Consider the following 21,127-nt stretch of genomic DNA (forward strand, 5'->3'; position numbering starts at 1 on the left):
AAAATCTTTAATCAAAATTTATTTGTATATTTTTCAAACAGAGTCGATTTAAATGACATTAATTTATTAAATCTAAAGGCTAACAAAGAAAATATCACTTCTGAGAATGAGTGACAGGTAGCGTTTGATTTGTCAAAAATGGTCTGAAATTTACTTTGGTCATTTATGAGTTAATTTACACTGTATTTTGATCATAATTAGCTAAAAAACAAAATATTCAGATACTTTCAACATTATTTGTAACATTTTGCACAAGAGTATGTCGATTATTATTGAAATATTTCTTATTTTGTACACTTAGAGAATTTGCAAAAAAAACCCTAGAAACATTATAAACAAGAATGACGAAATCGTGCTAAAAATAGAAAATCAGTCATCCGAAATCCGAATGGCAGTACAGTGAATGTTTTATGTACAATCATGTACAAAACAACATTTGAAAATATTCATGTATGAATTCTGCGAATCAGAATAGGTCCACAACATAGGTAACATTGACATTGTGATGTAAGTAAATACCGGCGTAATCCCGGGCCGAATGGCATGCATAAGCTTACATGACATTGATGTCCAGTCACTCAGAGTCAGATTAGTTCACCACGTAAACTTATGTTATGGCTCAAAATTCGGACCGCTCGCCAATAAGTTTACTGCTTTCTATGTTTTGAAATTTGTTGACGTTTTAACGATCCCCGATTTCCGGTCGCTTATTTTAGCCGTGTCACGTCACATGCATGACGCTGGTGGATACTAACCAAACTTCAGAAAGAAAAAAAAACCTCGATCGCCTGAAACGATGTGATATGGGACTTACATAGGATTACACAGAGATATTTCTTGCCAAAATTTGACCATTTCTAGGCAAGTTGGCCCTACTTTGTCTGAGTTATATGAACAAGGACAGTCTTAAGTAAGTATAAGTGCAACGCTTTTGATGTTTTGATGTTTTGGGAGACTGGGAGGGTTCAGAACAAAAAAATGATGGAGCCTATTCTTGACTGTGTAATATTCCTTCAACCAGTTGCCGTGCGGTAACAGTCTTATACGATGGACAGATAGTATCAGTTTGTGAATGAGGACATCGTATAAGTTCCTTGTACTAGAGTCAGATGTTGATATCATTCATTACATGTATATTAGCTTATATTAGGTATGCTAGGTGAATTCAAATTTGCCATCAAACTGCATCATTTTACATATCAAATTAAAGCCCGGCCTTGAGTAAAGAAAGCCAAAACTGAAAACGTTTTTGTCATAGCACTTTCCGTAACAAAGTTACATCTTGTCAAAGATTGACTTTCATCAAAAAGATTCTGGTTAGCAAAATTCCCCAAAACGGCATTTAGGGGTGTTTCTAGATCTTAGACTTAGTCTCATGGTGATAGCAGCTTTTTTTAATGGAACTGCTATCAAAATCCCTCTAAAATTCCATGTGTGACTTGATTATCACCATAAAAAATCATATATTTGGGTCAAGTGAAGTATAGAAAACATATTTATGAAGGTTTCCTTCACCGACCTATTCTCGAAAAAAAATTGAAATTTCTATGTAAATATGCATTGTGTTTGGGCCCCGGTCTCGGCGAATTTCGCTGACTAGCAAATGTGTTTTAAAACTAAGGTTTGCCTGGGATACCTACTTATATTGATCGAGAAATCTATCTACTATCCACGACGACCACGATAGTTAATGTAGACTAAACTTGCCAGTCCTATATCGCCCGTACCTATGTATATTGAGGACTGGCTTACGCCATTTTGGATGTCAATGGGAAATACACACTTAATGATTTGCGCCGGTTAGAAACTTGAAAAAAATCTTTAAAATTTCATCAATGTATATAAAAGTGGTACCAACCGTATTGTGCTTGCTAATTTAAGACTCGGTTGAAACAAAATTAAGGATCGAAAGCATTTTAGTGTTCAAAAAGGCAAAATTATCGTCAAAGTTCTGCGAAATCGGCACCCTTGCGAAGGGTTCAGAATTGAATCGAAGCGAAAATATCCGATCTTTGCGATCAAAAACACAAAATTACAACTTTAAACATACTATTGGCAAAAGACATTATTACCAAACAATACAGAATAGAAAATTTGACATCATTTTCTCAAAATATTGAAAAAATTTGCTCACTAGACATCGAAAAAAGTCGCAATCCAATTCCCGTTCAAGCGTGTGGGAAACTGAAAGTGCGATAATCGTGACTAAGTTAATGTGTGAATAGAAGATAGAGATTGCTAGTATAACACGGTCAGTCATCGTAGCGTCTTCAGTTTTAAAACGCAGCAAAACAATTTTTTAGATTGTCCAGTTTGGCTTCAATTTAGCTTGGCTAACATACATCTTAGCTGAAGTGTTTGCTTACTTTTAACTGGAAACACAGGCCCTGAAGTACAAATTCCGACCATATTATGAGTCCGCTTAATTCTGCAACCTTCCTTGATCAAAGATGTTTTGACAACTGCCACTGCGTCGGTGATTAAAGATTTGAGAAAATCCAGTGCTGGGCAAATCAATCCATCTCCCGATTTGCAACGGTTGACTTGTCATTGCAAACTGATGGTGATACCCTTCCGGTTCTTGAACATGTGAGCCCAGCACTACACGTGTTGATCACCTATTTACAATGGGGACTGTGCGATGTCTGGCGATCACTCGAGAAAAATTGGCACAAAATGATGTTTTTCGTGAGTAAAGTCATGATGAATTTATGAAGGAATATAGCACATGATGTCACTAATATGTCAAGAATAATATATCCTCATATTTTTGAGACAATAATTAACTTGAGGAAGAAGTTTTTATTCATATGCATGATATTGGGCCCTGCATGCCAACCGTGTACATGTACCAAACAAGGTACGTTACATGATCGCAAATCCTTCCACGTTCTAACTTTCGTATCACAAGCTATCGGTTGTTCATACGAAAGTTAGAATTTTTCGAACAACATGTATATTAAAATTATATAAATGGGGGATATTAATTTGCTCGAGAAGTCTAGCCAAGAATTTGCTCACCGATAGCTTCACATTCTAGGCTAGAGACATTGCATTCAAAATCTAGTCGGATTCGCTGAAGCAATGGAAGTACAGAAGTAAACACAGCAGCCCTCGAATTAACCCACGGCACCGACGGCATATTGCCGTGGGTGCCCACCCCCATTGCCGTAATGCCCTCAAAATATGTCCTTTACCGACGGCAGTCACTTGCCGTGCCCTTTAAAGAAGTTGCCGTCGGTGCCCTGCACCTCAAAGGACACTTTGCCAACCACTCCTTTGTGATGAGTTCTAAGGTCCTTGCCGACTTTTATTTACATTGATTTCCCCTTCTATGACCTTTTGAAGGGACACCTATGCTAAGCTCAAAGCTTACCTCAGAAGACAGTTTTGCCGACAACCCCTTTGTGCACTCCTTTGTGATGAGTCTTGCCGACTTCTATTTACATTTGTTTCCCCTTCTATGACCTTTTGAAGGGACACCTATGCAAAGCTTAAGGTCACTTTTGCCGACTTTTCCAACTAAATGTTTACATTTATTATTTTCCCTTCCATGACCTTTTTGAAAGAACACTATGCATAATTAAGATGATTTATTATTTGATTTCTGGACATTTTCGAATCAATTCTTATAACTGTTGGATTCATATACCCTCACTTAGACATGATTATAAATCCCATGGTGTTAAATTGTTTTTTTTGGCCAAAATCATTGTCTGGTGGAGTAAAACAACTTCAAATCTATCGTGTTATATCATTGCATTAAAAACACATTTTTAGTGCATTCAGTCATGTCACTAAATATTTCAATGAGCTAATTTGCATATTTTACCAAATAAGGAAACCTGTTTTGTAGTATAACATTCATATTTGTGAAAATGATTAAGCTGATCAGTAGACTAAAATGACTTTATGCTTAATGCTTGTGATGCTAGCTGATGATGTCCAGGAGATGCCGATACATAGCATTTACATATGTGACACGATCTGGTCCATGGGGCCAAAGGCGACAAATTTGAAACTGAGATAAAGGTAAAAATATGGAGTAAAAACAATAAAATACATAAGAAAATAGGCATCAAAAACATTTGTAACTTTAGAACCAAGTATGCTATACCTTTAGTGTTTTCAGTGAATGATAACCTATTGTATGTATAATGTAATAATTACAGTAACTCAATTTTCAAAAATGCCTCCTTTGGCCCCCATGGACCAGATCGTGTCACATATCAGGGCCCCAAAAAATGTTGACTCTTTCTGGGACCTTAAATTGTAATGGCAAATATTTTCTGTCAAATATGTGCGCGAAGCGCACATCACGAGCGCGTAGCGCGAAGTCCCCACGGCTGGGGTCCAGGGCCCGCCTTAGGGCCGTGGAAGCCAAAGGTATTTTGATGCTCTCTGGTGCGATCTGGGCCTAGTTTTGGACCATTTTTGGAAATGTTTAGGACTTTAAATTTCAAAACACATTAACACATATAGCATAAAATGACCTGCTATTGATAAAAATTGTGTGAAAATATGTAATGTTGCACCTTTAAATGGGTACCTTTTGTATTATTACAGTATGATATGAGTATAGTATTAGTAATACATAACAAATTTTATATAAATTATACATGAATGGATGGTCACCATCACACTGTAATGACATTCAGACTGATGATCTTCTTGTCACATTACAATGAAAATAATAAATCATACTACAACAAAACTATTTATCATTTGCATCTGATTTCTTCATGAGTTTCTGCAAAATTCGGCAGCCATGCCAGCCATACCAATGCATACAGGCCCGGTCCCATCGTTGAATATTGTTGAATACGGCCAGTTTGAAATAGCTTGACAATAAAACCCTTTTTTTTTCAAAAAGGACTTAAAAGTTGATACTAAGGCTGAAACAAAATGAGAAATATTTCTTGATGCTGGGAATACCATTTTCATACGAAACTCATACCAAACAATAATTAAATTAAGCAAGATAATTATGTCTAAAAATAGCGTGTTGGGTGTCTGTCATTTAATACTGGTCTCTTCCGCATGCATCGTATTGTGTCAATCCGGTACTTGGAGCACGTGGTAGAAGTAGGCTCACAAAGACTGTACAAAAGACTAACGTTGTCCTTGCAGAATTTTAATGAGCACCGAGTCGCTGGCGACGACCACGACGCACTGAGTTTATTTTATGGATAATAATGACTGAAATTGAACATGGAGATAGGGAGCGGGAAGGGGAAAATGGACAAAGAGGCATATAATAAGGTGGAAAACAATAAATAATAAATCTTGAAGTTGAGTTTGAGAGTTTGAAACTTACAATTTTTGCGATTTTTTTTTTTTTTTTTTTTTTTTCATTTTTAAAAATTTTTTTTATTGGCTTAAAAATTTTCTGCAGCTGTTAATTTCTTTCTGGGACCCGCGGTCCCGTGGATTTTGTGGGCCTGTCACATATATAATGAGTAAATTTGCACATTTATATTTTGCAATTTTTTAAGGAAAATACCTTAACCTTTGGTGTTAGAAAGGACAGAATAATTCTGGTATACCCTGCACACAAGTATAAACCTAATCCAAATCGATATAGCTACAGACTGAAATTTAAAAGGGAATTCCCCAATTCTTTCCGCATACTTGCGAACTTCAATATTTGAAGACCAATGTTCGATAAGCACTAAAATCATCTATCATGATTGCTAACATGAGTTTTCTTCACTTTTGAGAAATTGCCTTGGTGCCCTTCTCAAATTTTAAACAGTTGCCGTGATGCCCTTTTGAAATATTACAAATTGCCGTGCTGCCTCGCCTTTTCAATGGAAATCCAAGGCAATTATCAATTTGCCCTAAAAAGTTGCCGTGCCCCTTCAGATCCTTAATTCGAGGGCTGAAACACAGCCGATCACGACAGGCGATTGCATCTGAAATGTTGCTAAAATTTTGACCAACGCAGTCTATCGTGTGCAAATTCGAAGCTAGAGTTCTCGAATAAATTTTAATATAATTATTAAAGCCATATTATAACATTTCTGTAAAAATAGATTAGTATTTAATTATTTTCCATAAAATGTCAGCTTTTACTGTCAGATATGTCCCCTTAATTTTGAGCCGAACAATTGAGGTAAAGCAAAGAAAATTGGAATTTACTACTAGCGCCCATGCATGTTACTCCAGCGGTTGTATTGTAATATGGTATGACCCTCTGAAAATAATGAAGCTAGCATTTTACACCCATGAATTCATCACTTATTTATTATGATTGACTAGAAAACTCTGCTTTCTTCTATCTAATTTGCACAAAATAGCACGTAGTGTGTATATTCGAGGCTAGACATGCTAGAGGAGGATTCCTCAAATAGATTTCTTGAAGCGCCACATGAAATAAAAGAAAACTGTAAAGCACCACACAATGGCTGCGAAGCAGCCATCACAGTGATTTATACTTTGATCAGCTCGTATTAGGCGGGACTTGTTAGGCTTTTACCATTACGCCGAAAGTAGACCCACGTTAAGAGAGCCATTAGTTGACCTGTCCGGCCTTTATTTTGTGTGTTAAAGAAAGTAGACAAAATATAGGACTTGCATTAGTAATTTGTGATGCTTCTGGAGAGGTGTGACAAAAAAATTCTCAAAGAAAAATATTTTGATATTAATCCGCGATGTTATAAGGCCCGCCGATTAGGTGCTGATGAAAGTATAGCACCGCCGGGGGGAGTCAAAGGGAGGTTTCCTTCTCTGATTTTTTGAAATTTGAGGTACAAATGACGTCATTTGGTGCAACATTTTGTACTATTTTAGCCTGTCTTTACAAGGATAACATGGGAATCGCATTGTTTAATGTTGAAATGTAGAATAGAGATATTCCTGATGGATGAAGTTTGATCCAAGGGTTTGATTTGATTTGATTTTTTAAAATTTATTTTAAAAAAAATCTAAACGGCGCTGTGCGCCACTCGGGAAGCCACTCGCGATCGCCCATCGTGATCAGCTGTCTCCATCTACATAAAATTAATCAACAAATAAGCTCTATGGCAGTGCAATTTGTACCCCAAATTTCGCCTGTTGCGATACGGTACAACTTTAAAAGTGTGGTGCAAATGAGATACCACAGTGTACCAGTGACTTTATGTGTTGATTGACTAAAACTGCACTTCAAATTGCTCTGGGTCAGATGAAATTGCACCACAACTTTCAAAATTGGGTGCAAGAGTGTGCCCCAAGGTAAAAAAAATAATTCAAAGACTGAGCTGAGGTGATTAAAGCTACCAGCCCGGGGCTACCAGTTGTTATCAACATTGCTATACAAAATTGACAAGAAGGAAAAAATGACTTATATTACATGTTATCAGTAATACAACTCTAGAAGCAGTCAGCTGATTTGGCAATACATGATAATACAAAAGGAGGTAGGGAGTTCCATTCTATGATTGTCTGTGGGAAGAATTGTAGGTGTTTACAAATGTATGTGAACCCAACTCACTCATGATTGGTTAGTTTTTCATTACATTCAAGGTCGTGCATTCATGTAGTATTATTAATTTCCATAATAATACGCCCAATTGAAATCCAGTGTCAAGAACTTTAAGTATATTTGTGAGCAAATTTAAGAGTGTTTTGTGTTTTGGTTGGGTTTTTTTTGTACTGCTGGTATACTATTATCCATTCTTACAGTGTAAATTGTACCTTGTACTTGCTGTGGACAACGGGGGAGTGTGCATTAGACGCATCAACATCAGCGTGCATGCATTATTTTGTCTAATTTCTCTCCCAACAAGTATTACGCGTTCATTAACCTATAATTCATACAAACAATTTTTACCATGAACACTTATATTTATTAACTCAACAGGATATTTTCATGCGATAATGATCACCTTCTGACGAACGAAACCAACAATACTTGAAGCATATTACCCAAATACAAGGCAGATTTTGCAAGATGGAGGAGCCTCTTTCCAATAGACTAGGAAATGTCCTACAAGGTTTCATCCCTGGACTATCAACCATGGACGCTCCAGTCAGTCTGAACAGTAATCCACGTGCGAATGACAACAATGAGGGCGCTATCATTATTGATATGCCCAGCGAGGGCGCCGCTGGTGGAACAGGAGATAACCCAGCAGAGGGTAATGGCAATGAAGCAGGAAACAATGCTGAGGCAAGGGGAAACACTGCATCTGAAATCAGAGCTGTTAGACCACTCTTAGAAAGGGTGTTGCCCTTTGTACTCATCTTACTGGTCAAAATTCTGTATGATCATAGATTAGGTAAGTTGAATTTTCTTTCTTATGCTTTTATCTTGGTCTTTCTTTGTGTCCTTTTTTCTTTTGTTTTGTTACTTTCTATCCACTTCCCTTTCTTCTTTCTCTCCTTCTTTCTCCCGTTTCCGCAACTACATATCTTTCTGTGTACCAGGCCATATTAGATGGCAACATCAAAAAAGAATTCCAATAATTCTACACAAATCCAATCCAAATTTATTATTATGAGAGATTAAATGCTAGTTTCTTAGCACTGTCATACAAAAAAACTGTTTCAAAAATAGAAAAGATTCCTGCAAGAGAAATACTAACAGAGTATTTGAGTAGACATATGAAATAATGCTAGTTGTATGGTTTAAACAACTGTCCCTGCTCATTGCAATTCTTTTAAATAATATTATTTAAGGCTGAATCTGTGACATCACATCATCCATCCACATTGACCATTGATTTTCATTTATGTTTGCAGGTGTTGTAGTTCTAATAGGCCTTATAGGAACATTTATCCATCACAATAGCAGCTTGAAAAGACAAGTCATGTTAAGGGTAAGTATGATTACCTACATGTAGAATATGTAATAAAGAATAATTTACTGATTTTAATCAAGAAGTAAACTACTGATGATGTGTGAATCAGGTGAAATTTCTTTGGAGATATATGCTCAGGGGAAGGGAGGGAAAAAAGAGAAGAAATAAGGTATATTGTAGCACCCTTTGTACAGTTAGATCCAATTATCCTCACTCTCCCTTCATAGGAGGCAAAAACACCTACCATTGCACTTGTAGCATGACATACCCAATAGCATTGCTGGTATTGTTTGTCCCTGAAGAAGGGCAGTTTATCTGCCCGAAACGTCTGTTGTAATTTTGTTTACTTTTGTCTACCTCCCTGTGGTTTTTGATTTTTGCTAGTGCGGTGTCAGTGTACACCTCCATGGTGTACATACATGTACTGCATTAGTTTTGATCTAATTTTGTGTTTGTCATGTTCCCCACATCAAGTTGGTACACTTGGCTCGAACCTTTCTTGTTTATTTCAAGATACAAGTCAGATCAACTATATACTGGGGTTGGGGTATTTTAGCCCAAAATCAGGGTTTAAATTCTCACCTGTTTCAAGTGTTTTGAGTGGAACTGAGTGGCATCTCTGCTTCTGTTTATAAATGCATTTTCTTTTCTCTTGTATTTCAGGATAAACGTCAGATCCACTCTCTACTAATCATGCTTGTATTGCTGCCTTTCAATATATTTTTCTGCTACTATGTATTTCTAGAACAAGAACTATATAAAAGGTAAGGTTTAGTTCAAGAGGCAAATGTTCTGTTTGCCATCTTACATTGAGGCCTACCATTAAAGGGGTACTACACCCCTGCCCAATTTTTTTGCCTATTTTTGCATTTTCTCTACAACTACTGCACTGGAAATTTTATTTCAACACAGACAACAGTTGTGGAGTTACAGTCAAAAATGGGGAAAACCAATATTTGATCAATAAATCAATAACTACTTGCCTTGAGTTGCTGAATTTTCTGTGCAGTAGTTGTAGTCCTTGCCCTATAATATACATATCTTACTTGTCACCAATGCGCTATAATTTTTGAGAAAAATGCAAAAATAGGCACAAAATTTGCCAGGGGTGTAGTACCCTTAAAATAATACATTTTACAAATTTTGAGTTGAATTGCTCCAGCGGTTTTGATATGGGAAGCAAAAATGTGTATAACAATGTTCTGGCGTGGTTACCATAAATCACTACGTTTTTATTCACACCATTAAAGGAAAAATATCTCAGGTGTTAAAATGCGCTGTGATAATGAGAAAAATGTGAGCTTTCTTCTGATACCAAAATCTCAATTTTGATGAAGAAAAATGGGGAATGAGGCTGTCGATTGGGTCAAGGACCTTTAATTCAGCCTATACCACAGTTACACTTGCAACAACCTGTGTGTGGCTATCAAAAGAATCACCATGTTTTTGCATATGAATTGAGCTGCATGTGTATGTTGGCCTTTAAATTCAGTGTCAAATATCCTCATATAATATTTTCTTTGATTTATTATTCTGGTATTCTATTCGCCCTTTGCACGGATCCACCATCTTGTTACCAAAACAAGGTTCTTCTTGCAAAGCGTAAACGGTTTTAAAATTTTAGGCGTACACGCACACAACACACACTTTCTGAGCAGAATCTCATTTTGAGATGACCGCGCAAAGGGTCAATGTGTTAAAAGGAAAATCACTGGAATGGCTTCAATTCTTAAAAGGTTGTTCATAAAATCTGTTTTCTACTTTCTTGCTCTAGCTGTTGACAACATTATTGTAACTTGTGCTTTTCATCCTCAATTTATTTCAGTCTTATTTTCTTAAAACCAAACTTTGAGAACTACGACTTGTGGACATTACTTTGGGTTACGGGTATTACTGATACAGTGATCAAATTTATGACAATTGCAGCCAAATGTGCAGTAGCTATTTTACCAAGATCTTGCCTCAGCTTTAAAAGAAGGGTGAGTATTATGACATTATCAGCATGCTTTCGGTTACGCACCAATAAATCGCTCTCCATACCACAATTAGCAAGCCAATACTATTAGTTACCCCCTGTTTGTTCACGAAATACGGGAAAATATCTACGGTCTGGTGCCGTATTCCATGAAGCCGAAGGCTGAATGGAATACGACATCAGACCGTAGATATTTTCCCGTATTTCGTGAGAACAAACAGGGGGTAACGATTTTATCCTTTAGTGAACATGAATCATCTTCCGACTTGTTCGTAAACTTTGCTGAAGGAATTTAGTTTGATAATCTTACTGAAAAGTAGGCCAGTTTCTTCCTTGCTTTTTGACAGTGCAGCCATGCCGCGCGTGAAATATGCGCGATCTTGCGCGCCAGTTTAGGATATCGCGTGAGTCATGTTACGCAGACGCACGAGTGTTGGGACTACGCAGGTAATACGGGAAATACTACCTGCCTGTATATTAAGGAGGAGTACGTAGGTAATACAACTTTTTATCCAAGTGGTGTTTGACCAATAAGATTGCAGAATTCTTATCAACTAAAGGATAAGTTGGTATGCATGAATTGCATTCTGGTCGGGCATTCCAAAACAACACTACTGTCATGACTGTGTGCAGTATTCCCGTTCGAGTATATTTAGTACAACACTACCTGTAGTACTTTGAACTCAAAGTGTTATTTTTTCAGGAAAAAAAAAAAAGAATCCAAAATTTTTTTTTCAGTGCAATATGTAAATTTTAACATGAAAGTAAAAAATTTTGTGTTAAAATGGATAGAATAAGAAAAAAAATCAAGCCACCACACCAGGAAATTAACCCAGGATTCCATTGTGATAGTCTAAGGGGGCTGGCATTTTCTTCGGAAGGGGGGGGTCCCAAATATGTCGGTGACCGAGTCAATTTTTTATGACCCCCCTATCGCGGGCAAATTTTTTACGACCCCCCTATCGCGGATCGAAAAATTTTATGACCCCCCTTCCAACTACACAGACTCAAGAAAAATTATTCATCGCCGGAACTCAGTCGCGGATCGCGTCAAAACTTAATAGTGAAGAAAGTGTGTGTAGCGCGTTACAATTTTTATTGTAAGTGTAAAGAAGTAGCGTTAAAATTTTTATTGTAAGTGTAAAGAAGGCGCATGAGTGTAAAAATTTTGCATAGATTGTATGCACACTTGATTCATGAAGTTTAAAATGCTTGTGGCAGCCAAAATTTTGAGTCACCAGCCCTTAATAATTCTATAACCCCCCTATTTTGGGTGTTAAAAAAATTATAACCCCCCTATTTTTGGTCTGAAAATTCTATGACCCCCCCTGTATTATTGTGACCCCCCCACTTCCAAAGAAAATGCCAGCCCCCTAATGCTGATACGACTGAGCTATCAACTCCATGGTATTCATTGAGGAAATTTGAAGTATATATCATAACATATCTGACCCGAACTATCGTTCTTTGACTGTCCACAATTCCAATTTTGGGAACCACAAATCCATTGCTTTTTCACAATTTCGTCGCTAATACATTGATTTGGAGTGTCAAATTTCAGGATGATAATGAAACAAATAGGATCTATTATGTGATACCAAAGAAAAAACAACAATGAGAAAAATCAGGGGGAATGAGGCTGTTGCAGACTTTAATCACCCAATTATTGAAAGAAGCATTTTATATTTGAATAATTCATTGAAAGCATCTGCATCAGCTTATTAATTTGAATTTTCTGCACACAGATGTAAATACAGGAATTTAGTGATGTGGTGGGGGTTTTTTGGGTTTTTTTTTGGCCCTCTAAATGTCAGTGATTGATTGATTGATTGATTGATTGATTGAGTGTTTCAGCAGGACTGGTTCCGGGCAGCATACAATTATGTAAGCTTACATACTGTAAAAGTAGAAATTTCCGCGAGGTTTTTATTTTCGCAAATTTCGCGAGTGGACATAAAATCGCGAAAATAAAAACTTGCGAAAATAACCTTTTGCATTAGGTTTCTATTGTATCAATATCAAAACCGCGAAATTTAATTCTCGCGCATTTGACAAATCGTGAAAATATCTTCTCGCGAAAATATTGACTTTTACAGTAACAATGTCCGAATAGTTCCACCACTGCTGTAACAAGCATTAATGTGTGGAACACACTATTCCGTTGCCATCTACTATATCATGAATATTAATGAGTTCAATCGTACTTGGTATTATCAATTTTGTATATAATTTCATTTCAGGGTAAACATTATATGATGATAGAACAAGTATCTCAGTTATATCGCCTGTTAACTCCTGTACCCGTGTGGATAGCGTATCTCTCAGACTATACAGACTCACATTGGATAGTTAGTTATTTACTCACCTTTGTTTACATATTAGCTAAGGTAAGAAGACACTCCAAGTCTTAGTTTGTTTTATTTTTTTTAGTGGCATGGGGTGTTTTAGACTCTATGGTGTAATATATCTTGTACTGTTTTTACGTACAAGTATGAAATTACTCTTGTGACCCACATGTAACCTCTACATGGAACACTGACCTCTCTGGATGCAGGAAACATGGAATAGGAACATTGGAATGATTCAATGCAGCCTAAATTTTCAAACTGTAAGGTCATTGACTCCAAGAAACCATTAAAATGCTATCCATTGGTGGTCTTAAGTGTTATGTAGATAAATACTCTCATTTGGATTTGAAACATTTTGAGTATGTATTAAAATGCCCTACTGAAAATTGGTTATTACTTGTGTATGTTACAGGATCATTTGTTTGGGTTATTTAAGCTTTATTTACAAGCTACTTTCATTGAAAGTTATACACTGCCCTAGCTGTTGTTCATAAAGAATTGCATCATGTTTGAGGTATTTTATTACCTACTATTTATTGTGTTATATTTATTTGTTTGTTATTTAATTTTCAAAGTATGTTTACTTATTACTTTATTCAGGCCAATGCTGTGTATGTGATGGGACAGGAAGTAAGAACAGCTGTAAGAACTGTATTCCATGATGTTGTAAGTATCCATGGTAATGCAAATAGTTGTATGCTATGTTTGTTTCTAGTGCTCCTAAGATGAAAGTTATTTAAAGATAGGCTTAGATGACCAGAGTACATGTATGTATAGTCCAGTGTTTAACACTGAACATCCACTCTATTGGATTACCTTTAATAAAAAAAAGGCCCATTCATTGATCCCAGCAGAAGTGTAAAAAAAAAATTGATATAGGCTAAATTGCTTTAAAGTGAAGGATCAAGTTATTGCAATGGCCATTGGGTATTTTTGAAATGAAAAATTTAGCAAAAAACAAGGAAAATTGCAATGTTGACAAAGTTGAAGCCCCCCCCCCCCCCCATTTAAATAATTGCAGCTAATTTCTCTACTTAAGGTTATACAAAGAAACGTATAAAAAACGTATAAAAGACGTATAAAGTTGTTCTCTAAAACAGAGTTTTCTCAGTAATCAAATATCGCAGCAAGTGAAATGTTGGTGCATTGGATGTAACTTAACATTTTTCTTGTGTGTTTATACACATTTTAGAATAAATTTGAAAATCCTTCGTTTAAGGCCGTTTTACGCACCATGTTCACAAGATCAAAAACGCGTTCCATGACGTTTTTTTCAAATGTGCGCCTCGTATAAAACCACGACGAGTGATTGTTTTCTTCTTTTTTGCATTGTACTACAAATCGATTAAAGAAATAATGTTGCCATGGGGAAGAACCAAATACAGTACCGATTAAATTTTAAAAGCCCGTTTTTGGGGAACATTTTCGAGAATCTTGCCTGAGAAAAAACTGTTTTGTGAAATTATCGATATCTTGATTACGGGACGTTAATTTAGACATCTGAATACCTACATTATTTCTCAACATTCTGCCAATTGCTATCCCATTTGATTTTCACTCCAAATTGAAGCTAGTATGGCAAAAAACGAGGTTTTTCCTCCATCAGTTCGTTCAAAATTTCAGCGCCGACATGCTTGTTTATTCTAAGAGCCATTGTGCGGACGCGATTGTAATCAAGTAATTGCGTCATATTAAAGTTATATATCCGCTTCGAGAACAAGCAATTGCGTAAGTTGATGTATAGCCGAGTGGATAGGGCGTTAGACTGGGAATCTGTTGTGAACTTTTTTGTGGGTTCGAGTCCCGTGAGGCTGAATTTCTTTTTTTTTTTCTCTTTTCTCATTTTACTTCCTTTCTTTCCTCTTTTCTTTCTCCTTATCTTTTTTCATTTTTTTTCCATTTCTTTCTTTCTTTCTTCCTTTCTTTTTCGTTCTTTTTCTTTCTCTCTCTCTTTCTTTCTCTTTTCACTATTTCTTTATTCTTTCTTGCTCCTTTCTTTTTAGTTTTATTTGATTGATTCGCTGACTGCAGTGAATCATGATTGATTGTTGTTCACTTTATATAATTCAGAAATTTGTAGGCCTGCTAAAGTCTGTCTCGTTGTTCTTCCCGGTGTTCTTCCCAAATTCGATTTGCAAATAATTGCTTTTTGATATTGTTGTTGATGTTATTGTTGTACCCTATTACATTGTAATCAGGGGAATAGCAGCATTGATTTATTTCATCAAAGATATCAAGGCTATAAATTCAAAATCAACACATTTTCCAGGGCGTAGCTTGACGAAGTGCCCCAATCAATTTTAATTTTTTTTAAATCCTTATGAAAATTGCCGAAAACGGCTGGTGCCCCCCCAGCATCCGACCCGGCATGCCGCCCCTCGTGACCCCCCCCACCCCCGCCTCCCCCCCCCAACCGACTGACGAGCTCCGGGCACGAGCTAAGTTTCATGTCTTGACCGTGGATCGATATGCTATTGTAAGTAGGCCTACATCCCAGTGTACACGCTTGTTCATTTTCTGCATGGCTGTTTCTGTTATGAACTTACACCCCTCTGATATCAAGCGCATGAAAAACTCTCGGCTAACCTTAAGTAGAGACATAACAGTTTCATGTAAAATGTTCTATTTTGACATGGCTTTTGGCTTAACCATTAAAGGAATTCTGTACATAAACTAATCAATGGCTATATATAGTTGCAGTAATAATAAAAGTCCCAAGCTTATATACGTCCAAATATTAAAGGAGAAATTCTTAATTCCGTACGACGATCAGCGATCAGTTTGCAATTCATGGTGGCTGCCATATTGATACCCAATGTATTTTTTATTACGCTGTAACGGTACCCGATTTTGAAACCAGCAAAATCCGTGCCACAAGCCTCGTCCCTCGTGAACTTTGGTGACATGAAGCGAATACTACCAAAGTTCAGATTCAACATTCGTTCAAAAGAAAACGCGTCAATTTTTACCCATAAAACTACAGAACATAAAAAATGTATTTTAAGTAATATTTATGGTCAACAATGTCTTTTGAGAACGAAAAGTGTAAAAACAGCACTAAAAACCAAAATTCGCTGTGGGGTCGCGAATGCCACACAGCAACACACGCTCGTCAAAGGTAGCCGATTGTCTGTGTGAAAGGTTACACTACCGCTTGTGGCAGAAAGGATTCGCAAGCAGCTATCATGGTGGCTTCCTTGAATCACAGAAACGAAGGATTAAAAGTGCTTTTTCTTTGTTAGGAATATTCCAAAATTCATATAGACCGTCTGGTATGTTTAATTTAGGGGTATATAACTATATTAGCCATTGATTAGTTTATAGTACAGATTTCCTTTAACAGGCTATGTGTAGCACATCTATGCTGCTAACAAAGGTGCAAAACCTGGATATTGATGATTTTTACGATTTACCGATGAACAAATCGCTGAATAAGCCTTTTAAATAGTAGTTTTAACATAAACATTTTTGGTAGAATGTCAACTTTTGATATCATGACATAATTTTCCACATTATGTAAGAACTGTCAGTGGAGTTGTTCTTACTTATGGAATGTACCAAATAAAGTGAGGTCAAACTAAACGTTGTCAATATGCATATAACGAGGTTGTTAGTGTAATATCAAAGATAATGCGGTAGGCCACTGGTTAAATAAAAGTTCTTGATAAACAGGAATTGGTTTGGTAGTGAATTTATTTATCTTCATCCTCCATAACATCAAAATACATAAATGATAACTGAATACAGAGCAACCAATAATGTGTGTTGGTCCGATGAGTTTGAGTGAGAGAGTGAGAGAAAGATTTCTCCCGCACCTGGTTTTTATTGCCGTCCTCCCTATTGATAACCAAATTTCTTTTGATAATAAAAATCGATCGGAATGACTAGGCCGTTTATGTGGATTTCCCAAACAAAAATATCCTACAAAAAAGTATGGATCCCCCATCAACATTCTGCACTGTTACATGCATTAATGTCCGACTTTAAAGATACAAATGCCCACTGCTGATAAAGTCCATAAAAATCATTTCAAATTGGACACATCTGACATAAAATGAAACATCATAAACATCACATTTTCTAACTTTCCTTCATAAGTATGTACCATTTAGTAGATAATGTAAACCTTGTATTTGATGACTTATTGATTTTCCTTGCATGTAATGTAGCATTATGGTAACTCACCAGCAGAAGAAGATATGAAGAATGCAGGCGATGCTTGCCCAATCTGTCAAGATGTATTCAAAGAACCAATACAGCTTCATTGTAAAGTAAGTAACAAACCATCAAATATCAACTTGAAAAGTAAAATTTATGTTGCATTTGGATGTGACAATCTTGTCCATACATTTATACATTTATAATCACTATAACCTATGGGTTCCAATCGGCTAGACCTGGTAGTGTTGAAGTTAAACGTTAGGATGCATAAACTAACCTAAAACACTTGGTTCACCTCAAGTTGGTTTGTGACATAAGAATTGCACCTTAAATTAAATCGCACAGATTGTACACACACCCATACAAGAACAGGTTGTTGGCACACTTGTGCACAACCGTGAAAAAACATTAATGTCACTAACAAACTTAGGGTGAACCAAAGGAGTGTATTTCAGAATTATTTTGTGACTGATTTGGCTAGTCTGGAATACCCTTTGCACTCTGAGGTTTAGAGTTGAGGCTTAGGATAGGGTTTGCTTTAAAACATCAATGTCAGGACAAGGGTAATTAGGATTAGTCTTATTTAGGATAAGGGAGTAGGTCAAGGGTTCAAGTTCGGGTGCATAGGGTATTGCAGAGTTATTCTGTGTTTCCAACTTCGGCAAGTTTCCATGTTATAAAATCTCATGGATTTCATTCATCGAGCAATTACTAGTATTCAAATAAATATTCATAATTGTACTTTCATTAGTATTAGCATCAGATGATGTAAATATCTTGTTTTGCTTCAATCTTTCAGCATATTTTTTGTGAAGAATGTGTCGCCATGTGGTTTGACAGAGAGAGGACCTGTCCTATGTGTAGGGCAAAAATTGTGGAGAGCCCAAAATGGAGGGATGGTGGTACAACTACATATGTACAGCTCTTTTAAGGAGGAAAAAAATAAGCAGCAAGACTGGGAAGAGGGTGATAAGAAGGGACACCTTCATGGAAAAGTGTGTGTATTTGGACATTTGGAGAATGTCATTTGAGTCGGTCACTGTAATAACGATTACAGTTCCTAGTTCAAGTGTCGGACATTCTATGACATTATACACAGTTTCAGTTGTTGATCATAATTTAATATTACATGATAACAACAGTACTTAGTGTTATGTTAAGTTTTGTGTTTATTTAAGCGTTACACTCAAGAAATGATACCCAATGAGTACCAACTCAAAATTGCCCCACGTGTAACGCTATGGTAAATCGCTGGATTGTTTTATCGCTTATGAAAGTCAAATTGTGTACCTCCAGCATTTTTCAGCAAGAGCCCGATCTTATTAAAGCGTTACAAAGGTTTGCGCACTCAGTGCTTAGCATGCTCTTTTTGGCGCAACATATGTTACATGCAGAACGCAAACAGCCAATATTTAGTTTGCCAGGCACATTGCAAACTTATCCGTAGGTAGACTATTTGATTTCCATGAGCGACATGCAAACATGGTGGGGTCGCTACTCTTTGGTTATCCCTCATTGATTGGACCTTAGTTTTAAATCTTTTGACAACTCTGACAGGAATTTTGAATAGCCAAAATGATATACTCTGTATCAAAATATATATGAATATCTGCTGCATATAAAAAAAATCTGTCAAATTTGGAGCGTAAATTGCCATTGGTCCGTCACTATAGAGGAGGTTAGCGTAACACAATGCTCAAACAGTCTACCAGGTTCACCATAATATGCAAACCTGCAATTTCTATAGTGTATTGTAAACAAGTTTGTTCATTTACCCAGAGTTCCGTTTGAATGTTTTGCACCATTCATTGACCACATCATTCTTTAGATTAGACTGCATTACAATATTAATATTTTGTCAATATATTTTCTTTGCCAAAAACTTGCATTGTCAGTTATCTGTGCTTGAACAATCAAGCTCAAAGGCTTACTTCAGAAAATTCTTTTTGATTTTTGGTAAACATGTTTTTCATTTTGTCACATGACAAGTGTTTTTTAATAATTTAACCTGCAGTTGAGATACTGAATGCTAAGACTTACGCCAAGTCTGTGAATTTTGTAACTATGTTGTAAAGACAAACATGCTAAATAAGGGTTTCAATCAGTTAACCAAATTCTGAGTGTGTTTTTCAGTTTACTCAGAGGTCCTAGGTTCAAATCCGGATCGCAATTTTCTTCCCTGACTGTTGGTGACTTAAGGGGAAGTGTAAATAGCGATATACCTTGAATTCTAAGTAATTATAGTTGGCTGCAAAAGAGAATGTCCCAAGCGGTCATCATTTCAAAAAGTTTTTGTAACAGGTGTTTTTGTAAGACCCTGTTAACACTTGGAGAAATTCACAATTAGATTTGGACTTATTTGCAAGAAATTCAGGGCCAAGTATAGTGCATACATAGACAAAAATATACAGACCATTCACGAATAGCCAAAGTCCTGCAACATTTGTTAATGAGGGCCAATTATTCAATGAAGGGTGCATGCACATAAAAATGTTACCTTCATTCTGCACCTGTTACCACATTTTTTTACAAAGCAGTCTTGACATCTTTAGCAGAAACGTATAGGCATACAGTCTGTCCACTTAGAAGTACAAACCAAATCTGTGGCATCGGGGGTCGATGCTTTGTGTCACACTCATATCATTCATCAAATACTCTTGTTGTACCAAAATGTAATTCAAATTCAGGCAAGCGTACATTCCATGCCAGAGCTGTTAATACTTGGAATGAAATTGCACCTCAAATCCGCGAAGAATTAAATAATATGTCTTTGTATCAATTTAAAGCGCTTGAACAAATACTTCTGCTAAATAATTTGGGATTTCTATTACCTTATAAATTGTACTTTTTATAAGGACATTTTAGCTTTAGCTTGTATTTTGTATAATCTTTGCCATATGAGTTCAATACTATTTATTATGTTATTGATTTACCATGTGTAAGATGTAAATTTACTATGTATCAATATGTATTACAGTATTTTATAATTGTATGAGGGCCTGCTTGGAAAGCAGTGCTTGACACTGAAGTGGAATTACCCTCAATAAAGAAAGATTATTATTATTATATTATTATTATTATTATATAAGCGCGACGCGACGCGTAAAGAGCGCGGTGTACAAATCGCGCAGCAGTTGGCGCGCCAAAGAAGCATTGCGCTGAAATAATTATTCTCATACTTCCCATTTCCGAGGTCTATTTACTTTGTACTTCTATGTGGACAGACTATAGTAGAGCCATAATTAAAACAGTAAATATAGCTCCATGAGAGGCACAAATGGTGTGTGTGTGTGATTTGTTAGACATCGGCCCTCATGAATATGCAAGAATTCTCAGCATATAAAGCACAGGGACTTTGCCTGTTGGTAAATGGTCTGTATATTTTGCATCTATGAGTACATACAATTTACAATGCCACTATCAAATATTGCAGAGGAACACTCGTTTACGGGAATTGAATTTGACTTATTTCATTTGTATCATATACACAGTCTCTGTCACATTAATTCATGTTTCATACACATCTTCTGAGTAAACAAAACATTGTTATTGAATTTTCATGAAGGCAACTTCAATATATTGAAATTATAAACAGCCATTTTATTTAGTGTGAATTGCAACTATTCTTTAGTGTAAATGAGGTATACAACTTAACAGGGTTTTCTTTAAGCATTTTGCTGAAGGGGTATTTTAAAATTTGTTGGACCCTTTCAATTGTGAATGTTTACTCTGAAGGGGTCCAAAACTTTGCTCAAGGGGTATTTTTTTATTTTGGAAAACCGTTTTTAACAATATTGGGTGTTTCTATATTCAAATCTTGTAATATTTGAACGAGTACGTTTTCAAGATTTTGTACGCGT

The 21,127-nt window shown here is 36.3% G+C and overlaps 1 protein-coding gene across 1 annotated transcript; it reads left to right on the plus strand.

Annotated features, from left to right (window-relative positions):
* The first annotated feature begins 340 nt into the window (after positions 1–340).
* Positions 341–18,642, plus strand: LOC140148533 (E3 ubiquitin-protein ligase RNFT2-like). Its single transcript, XM_072170530.1, has 9 exons — positions 341–507; positions 7,844–8,261; positions 8,725–8,801; positions 9,447–9,547; positions 10,609–10,762; positions 12,999–13,145; positions 13,707–13,772; positions 17,276–17,377; positions 18,067–18,642. Exons 2-9 carry the CDS (start codon positions 7,934–7,936, stop codon positions 18,196–18,198), a joined length of 1,107 nt encoding a protein of 368 aa, XP_072026631.1. The 5' UTR covers positions 341–507; positions 7,844–7,933; the 3' UTR covers positions 18,199–18,642.
* Positions 18,643–21,127: the final 2,485 nt, after the last annotated feature.

Source organism: Amphiura filiformis, chromosome 1, assembly GCF_039555335.1.
Source record: "Amphiura filiformis chromosome 1, Afil_fr2py, whole genome shotgun sequence".
Taxonomy (NCBI): domain Eukaryota; kingdom Metazoa; phylum Echinodermata; class Ophiuroidea; order Amphilepidida; family Amphiuridae; genus Amphiura; species Amphiura filiformis.

Bases quoted from the DNA above. Each gene is read 5' to 3' on its own strand.
- LOC140148533 (XM_072170530.1), top strand. From the start codon at position 7,934: ATGGAGGAGCCTCTTTCCAATAGACTAGGAAATGTCCTACAAGGTTTC. The intron at 9,548-10,608 runs GTAAGGTTTAGT...AATTTATTTCAG, and splicing joins GAACAAGAACTATATAAAAG to TCTTATTTTCTTAAAACCAA. The intron at 13,773-17,275 runs GTAAGTATCCAT...CATGTAATGTAG, and splicing joins GAACTGTATTCCATGATGTT to CATTATGGTAACTCACCAGC.